The sequence below is a fragment of the Panonychus citri genome, unplaced genomic scaffold (assembly GCF_014898815.1).
Source record: "Panonychus citri isolate SS breed McGregor unplaced genomic scaffold, ASM1489881v1 Contig00033, whole genome shotgun sequence".
NCBI classification, from domain to species: domain Eukaryota; kingdom Metazoa; phylum Arthropoda; class Arachnida; order Trombidiformes; family Tetranychidae; genus Panonychus; species Panonychus citri.
The window spans coordinates 453043-469358 of record NW_026515438.1 but is presented as its reverse complement, the minus strand read 5'-3'; the positions used below and the strand labels follow the sequence as shown (position 1 = coordinate 469358).

The window sequence follows — 16316 nt, the reverse complement described above, 5'->3', positions numbered from 1 at the left end:
ATCACTTTTATCCTTTTTTCTTCTTTCTCATCATCTTACAGATTCTAAGAAAGAGAAAATCGATCAACATCGACTCGAACAACCGAATGACCTGAATAAAGTAATTTCTCTCTAAGAGAAAGAAAAAAAAGTTCTTTTCTTTTTCCAGGTCACCTATTTTTAGCATCATTCTCGTCATTCTCAAGTCAACAGAACTTTATTTCTCTCTCTCTCTCTCATCCGTTATATGTGTTTCATGTTCTGGATTGTTCAATAAGATTAGAAATAGATAATAGATAAAAATAAGATCAGTCAGCCAGGAGATGATGAAACTTGTCATCATTACACTAGGAAGATAAAAGCACGAAAAGGAGGTTATGTTGGGCTGATGATGATGTTAACTGGGAGTGAAAAAGTGAGAGTTAAAAGTTATGAATGAAAGTAAAGTTTCTGTGAATCAGGTCAACTTATATAGAGAAAGAGAGTGAAAACTTTTACGTTACATTTTCCCCCTTGGGATGTGGATCAGGGAGGCGATGCTTTCATAAGCATCCTTATCCTTTTCCCTCATCCCCCATGATGAATTCAGACCATTAAGTGGGACAAACATAGAAACACCGATCCCAAAAAATAACTATTACGTTATTATGGTTAATCTAAATTAATATTTCTCTCGTCGTCTTCTCATTATTATTATTATATTTCTTTCACTGCAAATATAAATTCCCTTGGGCAATTTGTTGAAAGTTTTCTTTTTTTGCCTTATATTAATAATTGTAATTTCTTATGATAAACCAACGAAGATATTTAAATTTTCATGACTTTGGCCTCAATCGTCTCTGAGTTTCAGGACAAAATCCGTCATTTTCTTCATGATAAATTCAATGTGAATTCATTTTTCATTTCTCACCCGATTCTGATAAAAAAAAATATTCAACATGATCATAATATTAATACAAACTCAATAACAATCAAAGGTGATCAAAAAATTGTGTCCATCATGATACATGATAATGGTCATCATGAGGGAATGAGATAGTCACCAAATCAAATTGACCTAATTCAATTCAATTCACTTGTTAAATATAATTAAATAACAATGAAAATGATGAAGATGATTAAATAAACCAAATCAATTAATTTCTATCTACGTAAAGACTAACACTATTCTAGACTTGATTATCTAAATACTTTACTTTATCTCTAATTTAATTAACGGTTTCAATTTAAATGCTCTAATTTTGGTTTATATTTAAGTATTTCTCATTTTCACAATTGATATCAAGTTATAATATCTGATAGTTGAATCTTTAACTTGTAATCAGCTAATGTTAAAATGGCAAGATTAATTCAGTTAATTAATGATTAATGTAGTTATTGTTTCTGAATAGGTCCGAGTTGGAGTCCGAAGCCCTCGGGTCATTAATTGATTACGTTCACATTTTGACCAAACCAGAAAATGATCTAAATTATCGCCTTGGTGATGTCAACAATTCGATGTTAACTTAATTTGTCAAATCGAATCATTTGTTTCTCTTTCTAATATTAAATTAGTAAAACGTGAGAAAATTTTTTTTTCAGAATTTGCTTATTCTCAAGCTTATCAACCTTGGAAAAGGGATTATCTCAAAAGGAGAGAGATTCGATTGACGAATCGACTCGAAACTCGGTAAAAGTTTTCGAAGTCACCGAAGAGCATCACATTTCATTCTCATGTTTCTCTAAATTCACCAGTGTCTCCATCTCATACTAAGAAAGAAAAACTTTCTATCGTGATTCTAGTCTTTGCTTTTCTCTCTTGTTTTGATTTTCTCTCTGTGCCTTACCAAATAATCTAGTCAAATTTTCCTTCTAATCCTCAGTGATGTTACCAATCAACTCCAGTTTCTCACAATCACTGGAATCATTGAATCCAATTTGGTGGTTTTCTTTATCCGCTGCAGCAACAGTTGGACTGGTTGGAGTGATTCCAATTTTCTTCATTTCCTACATACCTCAGGGTAAGAATCAAGGTAAGTACAGTCGACTAAAACACTTACCGCAAGATCCGTGATTCAATTAGAATCTCAGTTACTAATGTTCTACTCATCTCTGATTATCCCACCAAGTGGAAAGGGTTTATAATAATATGAGAGATTTGCCTGATTAAGAAACACTAGATGGCGACTATCAGAAACAAATAAAAAATTCGAGATACAAATGTGAACATTATTATTGAATTGGGAATATCAGTTGATACTAATCAATTGTTTCTCTTGTTGTCCATTAATCCACAGGATCTAATAGTAAATTAAGATTATTGTTAAGTTTTTCCGTTGGTGGTTTACTGGGTGATGTTTTCCTCCACTTACTTCCAGAGGCTTGGACACACGTTCATCGATCGGGATCGTCCATAGATACACACACGACCCTTGGACTTTGGGTGGTCACTGGTATCTCGACTTTCTTGACCATTGAAATGATATTTTTGTCAACTGGCTCAACCTCAAAGGTATTAAACATCATATGATTGTGGTCACTTTTATATTACTGTTTCATTCAATACCATTGGTCATCTATTTTCAGGGTGATGTCAACAATGAGATTAATAAAACACCAAGTGCTCAAATAGTTATCAACTCCAATCAGAATAAAAGTAAATGTATCGATAAAACTGAGACAAGGACGAAAGACGAAACTGTTCAAAGTTCATCGGGCATCTCAGTGACTGGATATTTAAGCGTTTTCGCCAACGGGGTCGATAATTTCACCCATGGCCTAGCGATTGCTGCAAGTTTTTCTGCTGGATTCAAGGTAAATTAACCGCGACAATTAATTCAATTGTAACTATTAACTGGTTTCTTTTTTTCTTTCAACAACTCTCTCCATATTTCTTATCAATGTCAACTGATTAATTTCAATCTAATATTAACAACTGAAATCGGGTTATCTTTCACTAGCATCGATGAAACCGGATTAATCAATTAACTATTTAACTACTTGACTCGAAACATTTAATCTATTACATGAGTTAACAATGGATTTAGGTTCATTTGTTTACAAGTGAGACATTCAGTTAATCAATAGTAATTTAGATGATACAAAATAATAACAATGGTAAAGATTGAAAATTTCATAATTAACTAATCGATTTGATGATTTTTTGCTCCCCTCTTTCAATTAGATTGGTGTTTTAACAACCATCGCAATATTAATACACGAGGTTCCCCATGAGTTTGGTGATTTTGCAATCCTCATGAAATCGGGATTCTCTCGGTGGAAAGCTATTCAGGCCCAAATTCTTACCGCTGTCGTGGCCATGATCGGTGCTCTTGTCGCCTTAATTGCCGAAAGTAATGCAAGTGAAGTTGGAAAACACACTCAATGGATATTACCTTATTCTGCTGGTTGTTTCCTCTACATTGCGATGAGCAACATTTTACCCGATTTAATGAAAGAAGACAATCCAAGAGAATCAGTGAAACAATTAATCTGTATCACGATTGGCATAACAATCATGGGATTAGTTAATCAACTTGGAGATATTTCTTTCACATCGTTTTTATGAGAGAGCAATCAACAAACAATCAACAATTGAATGACAACATTTCATGACAAGCAGAAACACACACAAAACTCTGATCACTGTGATTAATTGCTAAATTAATATAAATCATCATCAAATAATATCAACCAAAATTCACCTTCTTCCTAAAACTAATTTGGTTACCCACTAATCTATATAAATATATATATATTAATTGTTGTTCATTATCATTATTATTGTTATAAATTTTATCACAAATCAACAACAAATCCAATTGTGTTATTTGTTGTGATATTTTGTATTCTATTAATAACTTTTTCCTCTTAAATCATATTCATGATCAGTCACGATCATCATCATGATTTACCCAACAATTAGAGTAAAATAAACACCACAAAACTTGTAAATCATTTTCACCCGTAATTAGATTAACAAGATTTTGTGTATATACAATTTACCGATCGTAATAAAAGTTAATCATTTTATTATCATAATTTGCTTTTTTTTTGTTATTCCAATGATTAAACTAATTCTTGAAGAACCACAAGAAGTACTGATAATAATAAATAATAATCTTCAATCCTGATCAACTGATTAATCGTAATCATGATGATAGAATCAGTTTCCTTTTCTTGTGTTAAGTTAATTACTCAAACTTGAATCAATCGTTTTAATTGTCAGATATAAATATTGTTTCCTGTGGTTGTAATCATCAAAATCTAATGAACAAACCAAAGGAAATTTATCATTAACTATTTACCATTGAAACAATTTAGTTTAACTTTCTAACTTGTTAACTGTTATCTGATTTACTCTTTAAGTATCTCTCAGTGTGTATATCTTAATTGTTTGTGTTTCTTTAATCATCATGGTCGCCATTTTGAGAAACGTTGAAGGAGAGGAATTGACAATGGTCAACACTTTGCTGACCTTAAAGGAGTTACAACGGATTCCTAAATCATCTTGGGGAATTAAGGATAAAGAAATTGAAATTGAACGTAAAGGTGCCGATTTGTTTTCAATTAAATTAAATCCAGTTAATGTGCTTAATGGTTTGAAAAGTTATTTCAAAGATATGACAATCACTAGTGTCTATCATGTTGATAGTAAAAAAATTGTCACAACTTGGACAATTTGGTGAACAAGTTTACATTAATCAAGTTAATCTACTGACCAATGTCCAATTACCTGTGAATATTAATTTCTCAAAGTGTTAAATCATAAAAAAAATACAAAATTCACTTCAATTGATTTGATTTGCCAACAATTTTCATTTCATTAAAAAAACATAACAAAACTTATACTAATTCTTACCAATAGATGGCGTTAGTTGTCGAAATGATTTACTAATTAATCAAATTGAATGTTTTGTAATATGATCACAATCAAAGAGTAAAAATGATTAAAACTAAGTTTGTATTTTGCTAATTATCAAAGAAAAAGGTGAACAATTGTTTCCAGTTTTTGTTTTATTAATAAATCACAATCACAAATAATTTAATTAGATAATCATTTTTGAATCAGTTGATGGTTGATGTTGAGTCTTAAATCATTGCTGATAAATTACACTTGATAAAATGTTAAAATCATTATGATAATTAATTTTAAATTGCTTCTTTTGTTTTCACAGATTAAATTCATTGATACATTTTAGAATCAATCTTATATTCTTGTCAGATTTGTAATGTTATTGTGAGTTTTTTTTTATTAACTTCCTGTTACAATAAAAAGGTCTGCAAGGTTTTAGTTTTAATACAAATTCACCAAAAAGGAAATTTATCTTTGCCTATCCAACATGTTGATTAAGTTCTAAATAATTAGACTTGTCTTTAATTTACAAGTTTTTAGCTTAATTATGTTGTTCAATTTTTCATTATCTGTTGGTTATTTTTCTTTCTCACTCTCTCATACTCACCCCTTGTTCTCACTCTCTCTCTCTCTCTCTCTCTCTCTCTCTCTCTCCTCTCGTAATCTCTGTGAGTGTGTGTATGTGTATATAATTAGAAATTGATGCATTTTTACTGTAATCGAATTATTTGCTGCTAAGTTTAGGTTCTCCTTTTGATTCTTCAGTGGATTCTTCTTTTGGTTCGCCTTTAGATTCAATTTTAGCTTCACCTTTGGATTCGCCTTTTGTTTCTGCCTTGGATTCGCCCTTGGATTCGCCTCTTACTGATTCTCCTTTAGGTTCGCCTTTGGCGAGTTTCTCTTCGATTTCTCGTTCACGAGCTGCGGTATCTACTGGTTTGGCACCGCCAAATATCGCAGAGTTTGAAACTTCTTGAGTTTCACTTTCAATTGGTTTAGAACGAGGTTGTAGCTTTAATTTAGGTCTTTCTTTTGGTGTGTCATCATTACTTTTTGAATCTGTGGAAAGAGCTGATGGTGAGTGGCGAGAGCTTCTTGGTTCAAAACCAGAATCATATTTTCGACTGGACGGTCGATCACCCATGTCACTGTTCTTGTCACTTCTGTCACTCCTATCACGATAGTCACGATTATTGTCACGGTATCGGTCTCTCCTATTATCATAACCAAAACTACTGCCACCTCTTTCTTCACGATAACCATCTCTATCCCGGAATCCACCTCCACCTCCACGTCCACTACCAAAGTCTCGATCTCTATTATCACGAAAGTCTCGGTTATCTCGATCTCGGAAATCTCGATTATCTCGATCTCGGAAATCTCTGTTGTCACGATCACGGAAATCTCTATCACCTCTTTGGAATGAACTTCGCTCACTCCATCCGTCACTACGTCTTTCATTCCTATCATAACTAAATCTGCCTCTGTAAGTTTGTGACTCATAAGGCTGTTGATAATCACTACCATTTCGAGACAATAAGGGTTGATCACGTTCTCGAGCACCAGATCTCCAATCTCCAGCTGTTCTATCTTCACGATCGTCATTACGATCTCTTCCAAAACCACCTCTTGACGGCCTATCATTATCTGAGATAGTATTAAAAAAGGAGACAAACGGTTAATTAACAAGTTGAATAAACATTTCAAAGAAAAAAACTTAATAGAAAACAAATATAAAACAGATTCTACCTTCAGATAGAGAGACTCGAATGTAACGATTCTTTAGAGAGTCGCCATTTTGTTGAAGAGCTTCAATAAGACTCTCTTTATCTTCGAATTCGGCAAATCCTACCCCTTTGATCTTACCACGATCACCATCTCTAATCAATGTAACATTGGTTATCTATTTAAACGGGAAAAAAGTTCAGATTAGTAAATGAAGACCAATTCAAATGAGAAATTAACATACCGCAAGTTTTTTAAAAAATCTCATTATTTCCTCTTCGGTAACATCATATGGTAGATTACCAAGATAAGCTTTGTAAGGTGGTCTATCGGGTACTTTGGATACATCAAAATCTGGAGTTCGAATTGATTTAGGAACGGTAGGTAGAATCACTTTATTTGAAGAAGATTTATTATCATAATATTTTTCTGTTTGCAGGGATGAAAATTAGAAGAAAAAAAAGAAGCCATTAGAAAAGAGAAAGAATTAAGATTAGCAAGAGTTTATTTACAAAATCACCGAGATATTTTACTTGCAATACGAGAAGTTTATGCTCAGATAACAACTCAAACTTTCAGATTAAGGCCTCGTTTTTTCATACAAATGATGGATAAACATCATTGTAAATCAAAGAGAAAAGTTAAACAAAAGATGCAAAATGATCAAGCTGAATTAGTTGTTGGGAAAGTAGATTGCGAAATTAGATTAAATGAGTAAATTGCTAATTACATTTAAGCTAAAATGATAGATCGATTGGTGAGCTGTTTCTATGGATATGAGAAGTGAAATTATTTTTTTTATCGATTATTTCGATGACAGTTGGTCAAAAAAATAGAGATTAACTAAAGACAATCGATAGTGGATGAAAAAAAGCCATTCCTGAGGGCTTTTAACCAGTATTTACTCAGACCCGACTGTAAGATAGGATTTAGAAATCAAAACATTCACATAGAGAAAGATAGAGAGAAAAATAAAGAGAGAAAGAAAGAAAGAGAGAAAAACAGAAGCATGGAAAACATGATCATGAAAAAGTAAAACTGACAACACATAATGATTCCTACGTCGTTATTAACAAGTATTAAAGAAAGACGATGATATTATATTTGTAATGGATGAAAAAGAGAAAAACGAAAGAGGAAATAAAGAGAAAAAAATTTGACGAATCAATTCATACCCTCATCTTCGTCATCCTCATCATCAGCCCAATTTAAAGGTTTAGCAACAGCATAACCGGAAGGTGCTTCAGCCTGATCGTTTAGGAACGTTTGAAGAGCAAGTTTGACTCCTTTGGTTTTGCGCTTGCCTTTTCCTACTGAGGTATTGGCATGTAATTCAGGAGTAGTCCTAGTTGGATAGATGGTAAGAAAGAAGAAACAAAAATGTGTTAGGAACATGTTAAAAAGAACAAAAAATTATAGCTTTTTGATGGCAAATCCATTGGCAAGATAATATTAACATTTTCGCAAAGGATTATACTTACATTATGGTCTATGGTGTTTATCAAAGATTTGATTGACAGAAAGCCGGTGATTCTAATCAAGTCCAGAGATTTGGGAATAACACTTTAGGTAATTGGAAATACACCTTTTCTTTTTGCTTAATTTCAAAAAACCAGGTAAAAGAAAGAGAAAATGAAGATAGTCTTTCTCTAAAATTTAGAAAGAGAAAATAGAAAGAGAAATAAAAAAGAGAGGCAACAATCATTTGGAAATCTGAGTCAGACATTTTTTTCTGGGGTTCGTTCACTAATTACGATCCGTTCGAAATTCTCTAAATTTAATTTTCTTTAAAAAGATTTAAAAATTTACCAGTTAATTAAAAATTCTAATTAAATTATTGATGAATTTCGATTTTTTTTTCTTTCATGGAGATTTTGACTTGTTTCAATTGTGGAAATGAGAAAATGAGAAGACCATCAAATGAACATTTTTTGTTAACTTTGAGTTAAATTGTTGATTTAAAGTTTAATTCAATTAGTTTGATTGTTGATTATTTTTTGATCAGGGATTTTATTTTAGTAATTAGAGGATTATGATGATTTGAATTGATTAATGAGAATGAATTTATTTTCTTGTCTGGGTAACAATTGTGGATTAGACCAAACAATTAACTTAATTGGCCTTTGACATGTTTAATTGTTTACATTGTACATTAATTATCTTACAATTTCATTTTGTTAATTAGATGATATAAAGTAAAATTAGTAAAACAATTAAATTTTTTAACAACCAAAGGTAACAAGTTGAATGATTTAAACGTCACAATAATTATTATTTGATTACAATTAACCGATCAATTGGAATAGCAAAAATATTAATCAACTAAAAAGTTAATTGTTATTAAACTAAATCAATTTACGCACAGTAAGTCAATATATTTATTTACTGGATACTAATCATCTCTTTTCATCTGATAATTTAATTGTGGTACAATTAAGATAACAATTAATGTATATTGTAGCTCTTGATCCAAGACAATTTAACCTCATGTTTAACTTTGACCTGATAAACAACAATTAAGGTACAATTAAGATCTGAGTGGACAAATTGTCAACCTAATTGTAAATATTTTTCAGATTAATGTTATTTGTATGTTTATGGATAAACTTTTAATTGCTTGGTCTTAATCAACAGATAATTGTTACTGTTGACTGTAAATATATTAATTAATTGCCATCAACTCACCAGCCGCTAATTAATTTATTGGGGAGAATTAAAAAAATTGATCAAAACCATCATCTTCTCATTGGAAGACAATTTATTTCAAAGTCAACCATTAATCGTAACAATTAAAGTTGATCAACTTGAGGCTCTTTTTTGCCTTCCATAGACAAAAATTATATAATTCAATTGGTTTAATAATCAAATTAACAGTTAATCAAAAATGAATAATTTAATCAAAATTTTCATCTACGTTCAAATTGTATCAATGTTAACAATTAATTATTCAAATGGAGCTGCAGTAACTCAGTATATGGTTTATCCAAGTGGGTGAGTTAATTGTTCCCAGTTAAATAACTGTTTTTCTATGTAATTGTTATAATTAAATGCTTATTTCAATAATATGAATTTTAATTTTAACGTTAATTATAGAGGATCAGTTTGTTTATCTAATCAATTTCATTGTTTTAATGGTCATTGTATTGATAAGAGTTTACTTTGTAATTATATACCTGATTGTCCATTTGGTGATGATGAACAATCATGTCCATCTAGAGCTCTATTGGCACCGACAATTAAGAAAACTGATCCATCTTCATCAGTTAATTGTGCACCAGCTCAGTTTTATCAATGTCAAGAAAGTAACGAATGTATCCCTTGGTCACAAATTTGCGATGGTAAAATTCAATGTCTTCGGGCCGATGATGAGAGTTACGATCAATGTAAATCAGTCCCTGGGTTTAAGCCACCAAAAAATCACCAGAAAACGCAACAAGTACCATCGAGACCTCAGCGTCAATCACAACCACAACCACAACCAAAACCCCAACAATCCCACCAACAACCCCAACCTAAGTCACAACCACAACCACAACAACAACAGCAACCGCAACAACATCCCAAACAACCCCAACCCCAACCTGAATCACAACCACAACCACGGCACCAACAACAACAGTCACAACAATCCCATCAACAACCACAACAGCCCCAACAGCCTAAACAACCCCAACAACCTCAACCACCCGAACCTGAACAAGTAGAAAAAGTTTCGAGTTCAAAACGGACAACAAACAGTTTCTCATATGGTCAATGGGTCAGTCCAAGCCCACCGACTTACGTATCAACCTCAACAACAAAACCTTCTTGGTCATCTTATGCCTCCTCGACTGTCGATTATTCAAATCATGATTCTAACTATGGCTCTAATTATGGTTCTAATTACGGCAACAGTAACTATACGAACGGCAATGGTACACAAGAAGAATCGAAATCAACTTCAGTTAAAACAACGAAAGCAGTTCAAAGTGGAGATCAGTCTCAAAACAATTTCTACCAAGATCAAGATGAACCTGGTTTTGTTTTCGTTAATTTCGGTCCAAGTAAGTTAATTGTTGATTAATTGAATCGAACAAATTTTCTTTCCTTCTAATCAACTTAATCAGTAAAAGTTAAGCTCAACGTCTTTTATTTTTCATTAACATAATCATTACTTGATTGTTACGAGTGAATAGCAAAATCAACGTCATTCAACATTCTGATGATTAATATTATTAGTTAATTGTTAATCTATTGACAGGAGATAATTAATTACTTTATTGGCCAGAATAAAACAATCAAAGGATTGATTGAGGAAAAGTTGATGAAAATAAATTGTTAGATTTCAATCTCCAATACTATCTAATAGATTGATAGATAATAATAATGTCTCCATTAGATTACATGATTAACTAACAATTATCAATATATTAATTACAATTAACAGTAATCAGTGGTGATAAAAATGTCAATGGAAATGGTAACGATATTGGAAATGGAAACGGAAATGGTAATGAAAACGGCAACGGCAACGGCAATGGAAATGGAAACGATAACAATAACAATAAGGATCCAATTAGTGATAAATATTATAGAAATGATTACAATGCTGGAAGATCATATTAATTGTGACAATTAAAACATAATCACATTCAAAGGAAACTAATTGAATTGATTTCCTTCAAACAGAACAAAATTCAAGCACAATAATATAATATATTTTCTGTACGATTGTCAACTTTACTGATAACAATTAAATCTTGAGCAATTAACAGTCGACATAAAATATTAGAGAAAAATTAAAGTAATTAGCTAATTGTGAAGAATTTGGTCAATTCTAAGTCCATTAGATTCTTGTTTAAACCGGATGATTGATTAGAACACAATTCGAGATTCTCGTTATCGAACTACTCGAACCTCTTGAGAAAAACAATCACCTGTTGATAAACTTCCGAATAAACATTTTTACCGAAAATATAGTCCAAATGAGAAAATTCCCGAGAGTGAACAACGTATTCGATATATGGAACTGTAAGAAATTAGTTGGATTAATTAGTCAAGTTTGGAGATCGAAAGTTATTATTACCTCTGAGTGAGTTTTTCAATCTCTTCACATCATGTGGATCGGCTAAAGGATCACCAAGAGAATGGATGAGAACGATGTTCGGCAAGTTAATTTCACTTAATTCATATTCTGGTGGATGAGTGGAATTGTATACGATCAAATTCCCTATTTTCTCAAAATCATATTTAGCGAATCGACCTGTAGCAATATTGTATAAGAAATGATTCCCCGTCCAAATCGAAGAACCCTGAAATCCATTGGCGAGATATATCGGAACTCTTTGCCTATCGAAATTTTCAAAATCTGGACCACCAAAAAGAGCAAATAAAGCGGCACAAATGCCTATTGTTACGGGTGCGACACAAACTGTATTTGCAATTATATCAAGTATTGGCTTTGGTATTGTAAGTTCGCCTCCTAAAACCGTCAGCGTTGGCTTCAGGGCAGGTACAAAGGCCAGAACTCGAATAGGGTCTGTAATGTCTGACGCAAAAGCCACGGGTGCTAATGCTATGAACGGACTTAATTTCTCTGAATATCCAGGCTGCTCTGCGAGTAATCCAAAAATAACTTGGTTTCCCATTGAATGACCAATCCAAGCAAGTTTTTCTATTCAATTGTTATGGTCAAGTTATAAAATTCTGGTCAGATTAAAATGGACACTACAAGGACGTGCAAGTAAATACTACTTACCATATCCAGTTTTGTTCAAAACATAATCGATAGTTTCTGGAGCATCATAACTAATCACTTGTTGGTAAGAAAATCGCCAATACTTGCTTGCTAATTATGGCCAAAATTGATTAAAGTGTTAAGATCACAAATGATAATCAATTAATCTCTTACCTGGATCATTTGGATTAAGATAGACGTGTTTTTTTGAATATCGAGATCCTCTGAAATTGACTACCCAGACATCGTATGCGAGATTAGCCAATAGGTAGGCCAAGTTTCGTCCATCTTCATAGAAATTGACCTTGACATCTTTACGAGTCCAATCGTCCGCAAACCCGCGAGCGGAATTGATTAGGAAGTTTGTTGCTCCACCAAAAAAGCCGTGAGCTAAAATCAAAGGCTTAATTGTTTTCACTGCGTTTTTAATCAGCACAGGATTGATTATATGTTGAATCGATATGATATAATCATCGGTAAGAGTTATAAAATGTTCATCGCAAATATAGTTACGAGATTCAATCAGTTCACATGGAGTTCGTTGTTCATCAGGAGATACATTCAGAATTAAATTGTCACTAATTCTTGAAATATCATCAACAACTTCAGAAACTGATGGTAATTTCAACAAGCCATCAATGGAAGGAGTTACTTTAGCATCCGGAGATCCACCGGGAATTAAATTGTCACCAATTCTTATGAAATCATCAACTACTCCAGAAAGTAATGGTGATTGTAAAAATCCATCAATCGCTGATAATTCATCACAACAATTAGATGATATCAGAATGAAAAATATTAATAACTGTATCTTCATGTTAAACATTAATTAAGTTGATCAACAACAGAAGGAACAATGAATCAAATCAAACTGTTGGATTAGCATTTAAATCATTTGGTATTGTGATTAGATTCATATGATCATATTATTGACGGTTTATAAAATCAGCGGAGACAATTAATTGGTCTATCAATGAATAATATTATTCAATTTGATTCCGTTACAAATTATCAATAAGTTAGCAATCATGAGGTTCAACTAATTGTAGAGCTAATTTCAATTTTATTCCCTCTAAGATTATAATTGATGAAATCTTTAGGCTTCAATTCAGTTCAGTTGATTCAGTTTTTACAATTCTCAAGATAAATTATCATCATCATGTGCTAATCATCATATTGCACTATTCACACATGCGATTAACAGTTGAATGAGATACAAAATCTGTGGATTACTTATTTTAATTGCTGTGGAAATTATTACAGAGGTTTCAACAATTTAATAGCACTCAAAGGTGCGATGATTAAACATTAATAACCACAAGGTAAATGCTGCACACGAGGAAAGTTTATTTGATTGAATTTAGGTTACAATGAATTAGCCTGCGAACTCATTAATATTTAGATGAATAGATTTTCGGATGGAACGAAAAATTAGAAAATATTAATAATTGTTATTCGAACTTCTTAAGAAAAGAAACCAAAGGTCTATGAACTTGCGAATAAACATTTTCAGCCCATAAAAAGTCCAAATGAGAAAATTTCCGCCACGGAACAGTGTATTCGATATATGGAACTGTAAGAAATTAGTTCGATTGGTTAATCAAGTGTTGAGTTTCGAAAATTATTATCATTCATTTTACCTTCGAGTGAATTTTTCAATGTCATCACGTCAACTGGATCGGCTAAAGTGTCACCAACAGAATCAATTAAAACAATGTACTTTGAATTGATTTTTCGTAATTTATATTCTGGTGGCTCAGTGGAATTATAAACAGCCAAGTTCCCTATTTTCTCAAAATCATATTTAGCGAATCGACCTGTAGCGATATTGTATAAGAAATGGTTCGCTGTCCAAACCGAAGTACCGAGAAATCCGTTTTCAACGTAGACCGAGATTCGACTCATATCGAAGTTTTCAAAATCTTCACCACCGAAAAGCGCAAATAAAGCAGTACAAATATTTGTCGTTACAGGCAAGACACAAATTGTATTTGCAATTAGATCAAGTGTCGGCTTTGGTAGATCAAATTCTCCGCCTTTAACCGTTAATGTCGGCTTGAGGCCAGGTACAAAGGCCGCAACTCGAATGGGACTTGTAATGTTTGAAACATGAGCCACAGGCGCTAATGCAATGAACGGTTTTATGTTATCTGAGTACTCCTTTCGTTCCGAGAGTAGTCCAAACATGATTAAAGTTCCCATTGAATGACCAATCCAACCAAGTTTCTCTGGTCATTTATATTGGTCAAGAATTCTGGGTCAGATAAAAGATTAACCTTTGGACATAAATACTACTCACTGTATCCAGTTTTTTTTAAAACGTAATCGATAGATTCTGGAGCATCATAGCTAATCATTTGTTGATAAGAAAATCGCCAATACTTGTTGTCTAATAGACGTTGAAAAGAATTAAAATAGAGAAAGTCTAGTAATCCATTAATCTCTTACCTGTATATGGATTAAGATAAGTGTGATTTCTTGAATATCGAGATCCTCTGAAATTGATCACCCAAACATCGTATGCGAGATTAGCCAATAGGTAGGCCAAGTTTCGTCCGTCGTCATCGAAATTGACCTTGATCCCCTTACGAGTCCAATCGTCAGCAAACCCTCTCGCGGAATTGATCAACCAAGCTGGGGCTCCAAGGAATAGCCCATGAGCTAAAATCAAAGGTTTAATTGTTTTCACTGCGTTTTTAATCAGCACAGGGTTGATTATATGTTGAATCGATATGATATAACCATCGGTAAGAGTTAGAAAATGTTCATCACAAATATAATTCCGAGATTCAATCAGTTCACATGGAGTTCGTTGAGCATCCGGAGATCCACCGGGAATTAAATTGTCACCAATTTGTTCAACATCATCAACAACACCAGAAAGTAATTGTGATTGTAACAATCCATCAATCAATGATATTTCATTACAGCAATTAGGTGATATTAGAATGAACAAAATCAATAATTTTAACCTCATGTTGGACACTAATCAAGTTGATCAACAACAGAATCACCAATGAATTAACTATCATTTTTGGATTAGTATTTAAATCATTTGCTATCAAAAGTTATTGGTACTTTGATTAGATTCATATGATCATATTAATGATGGTTAATAAAATCAGAAAGACAATTAATCGATCGATTAATAATATCATCATTTAATTTGATTCTGTTACTGTTACGAATCATCAATAAGTTAGCAATCAACAATCAATTCATTAATCGTATTTATCTAATTGGTAAATTAATTTTAATTCCATAAGATTACAATTTAATTCAAATTATCAGAATTGAATTATAAGATGATCACAATTCTCAAGATGAAAAATTAATATATTCATCTGAATACTCATTAGATTTTCATTAATATCCAACGATTTAATCAACAATTAAGTAACGAGGTTCAGTTACATTTGATTCCTCGAAATTGATCTCGTTAAATAACCATTTCAGTTTAATTAGCGAGCAATGATTAAATTGTCTCTCAAAGGACAATCACTTTATTATTCACAATTAGATTGCCAACTGAAGTGTAAATCATAATTAATTATTACAACTTAACTAATGGGTATTTACCTTAATCAACTAGAGATGATCAAAAAATCATCATGAAAATCACAATAATCAATATAATAAATAAGGAAATAACCTTCAGGTGTGTATGTGTTGATAACAATCAACAAAATTAACTAATGTTAACCTTTCATGTTAATCATTACCTGTTGATTACGTTCAACCTTGTCAAGTGGATTAACTTTTTTTTTCGGTAATTTGTTAATCCATTTACCTTTTAGATCTGAATGTTGTTTGTTTTTCACTGTCACTCTAATTGTGTCCCAAGCTTGAATGCTAATAACGACCTCAAATAATGTTATTATTTAATCAACTACCGAGTGAACAACAACAAAAAAAATTAACTGACAACAATTAAGATTCTCGGATATTGTTTTTGTCTAACCTTTCAAATTGCTAATTCATTTTACTCTAATTGTAACTTTTGTTTCTGCTATTTTGATTACCGGTAGTCACCAGCAACAACCATAACCTCCTTTCAAGATT

General features: G+C 32.2%; 4 protein-coding genes across 5 annotated transcripts; 2 read left to right on the top strand and 2 right to left on the bottom strand.

Annotated features, from left to right (window-relative positions):
* Positions 1-1765: 1765 nt before the first annotated feature.
* On the top strand, positions 1766-4947 carry LOC128397564 (zinc transporter ZIP13-like). The gene is made up of 4 exons (XM_053358303.1): positions 1766-1991; positions 2256-2470; positions 2545-2772; positions 3143-4947. Exons 1-4 carry the CDS (start codon positions 1844-1846, stop codon positions 3524-3526), a joined length of 975 nt encoding a protein of 324 aa, XP_053214278.1. The 5' UTR covers positions 1766-1843; the 3' UTR covers positions 3527-4947.
* A 189-nt stretch (positions 4948-5136) lies between these two features.
* LOC128397555 (eukaryotic translation initiation factor 4B-like) lies at positions 5137-8210 on the bottom strand. The gene is made up of 5 exons (XM_053358293.1): positions 8020-8210; positions 7714-7883; positions 6783-6967; positions 6563-6716; positions 5137-6460 (listed from the first exon to the last, which is right to left on the bottom strand). Coding segments are annotated over exons 1-5 (1434 nt in total). The 5' UTR covers positions 8022-8210; the 3' UTR covers positions 5137-5537.
* Positions 8211-9290: 1080 nt separating this feature from the next.
* On the top strand, positions 9291-11289 carry LOC128397561 (uncharacterized protein DDB_G0283357-like). 2 transcript variants are annotated; one of them, XM_053358298.1, is made up of 3 exons: positions 9291-9529; positions 9632-10581; positions 10965-11289. In XM_053358298.1, the coding sequence occupies exons 1-3, from the start codon at positions 9423-9425 to the stop codon at positions 11141-11143; spliced, it is 1236 nt and encodes a 411-aa protein (XP_053214273.1). In that variant the 5' UTR covers positions 9291-9422; the 3' UTR covers positions 11144-11289. The 2 variants fall into 2 exon arrangements, with proteins under 2 accessions (XP_053214273.1, XP_053214275.1); XM_053358300.1 differs by having other exon boundaries at positions 9292-9529; positions 9755-10581.
* Positions 11278-15288, bottom strand: LOC128397424 (uncharacterized). Its single transcript, XM_053358152.1, has 7 exons — positions 14703-15288; positions 14554-14643; positions 13895-14482; positions 12429-13082; positions 12276-12365; positions 11604-12191; positions 11278-11546 (listed from the first exon to the last, which is right to left on the bottom strand). The coding sequence occupies exons 1-7, from the start codon at positions 15229-15231 to the stop codon at positions 11425-11427; spliced, it is 2661 nt and encodes an 886-aa protein (XP_053214127.1). The 5' UTR covers positions 15232-15288; the 3' UTR covers positions 11278-11424.
* Positions 15289-16316: the final 1028 nt, after the last annotated feature.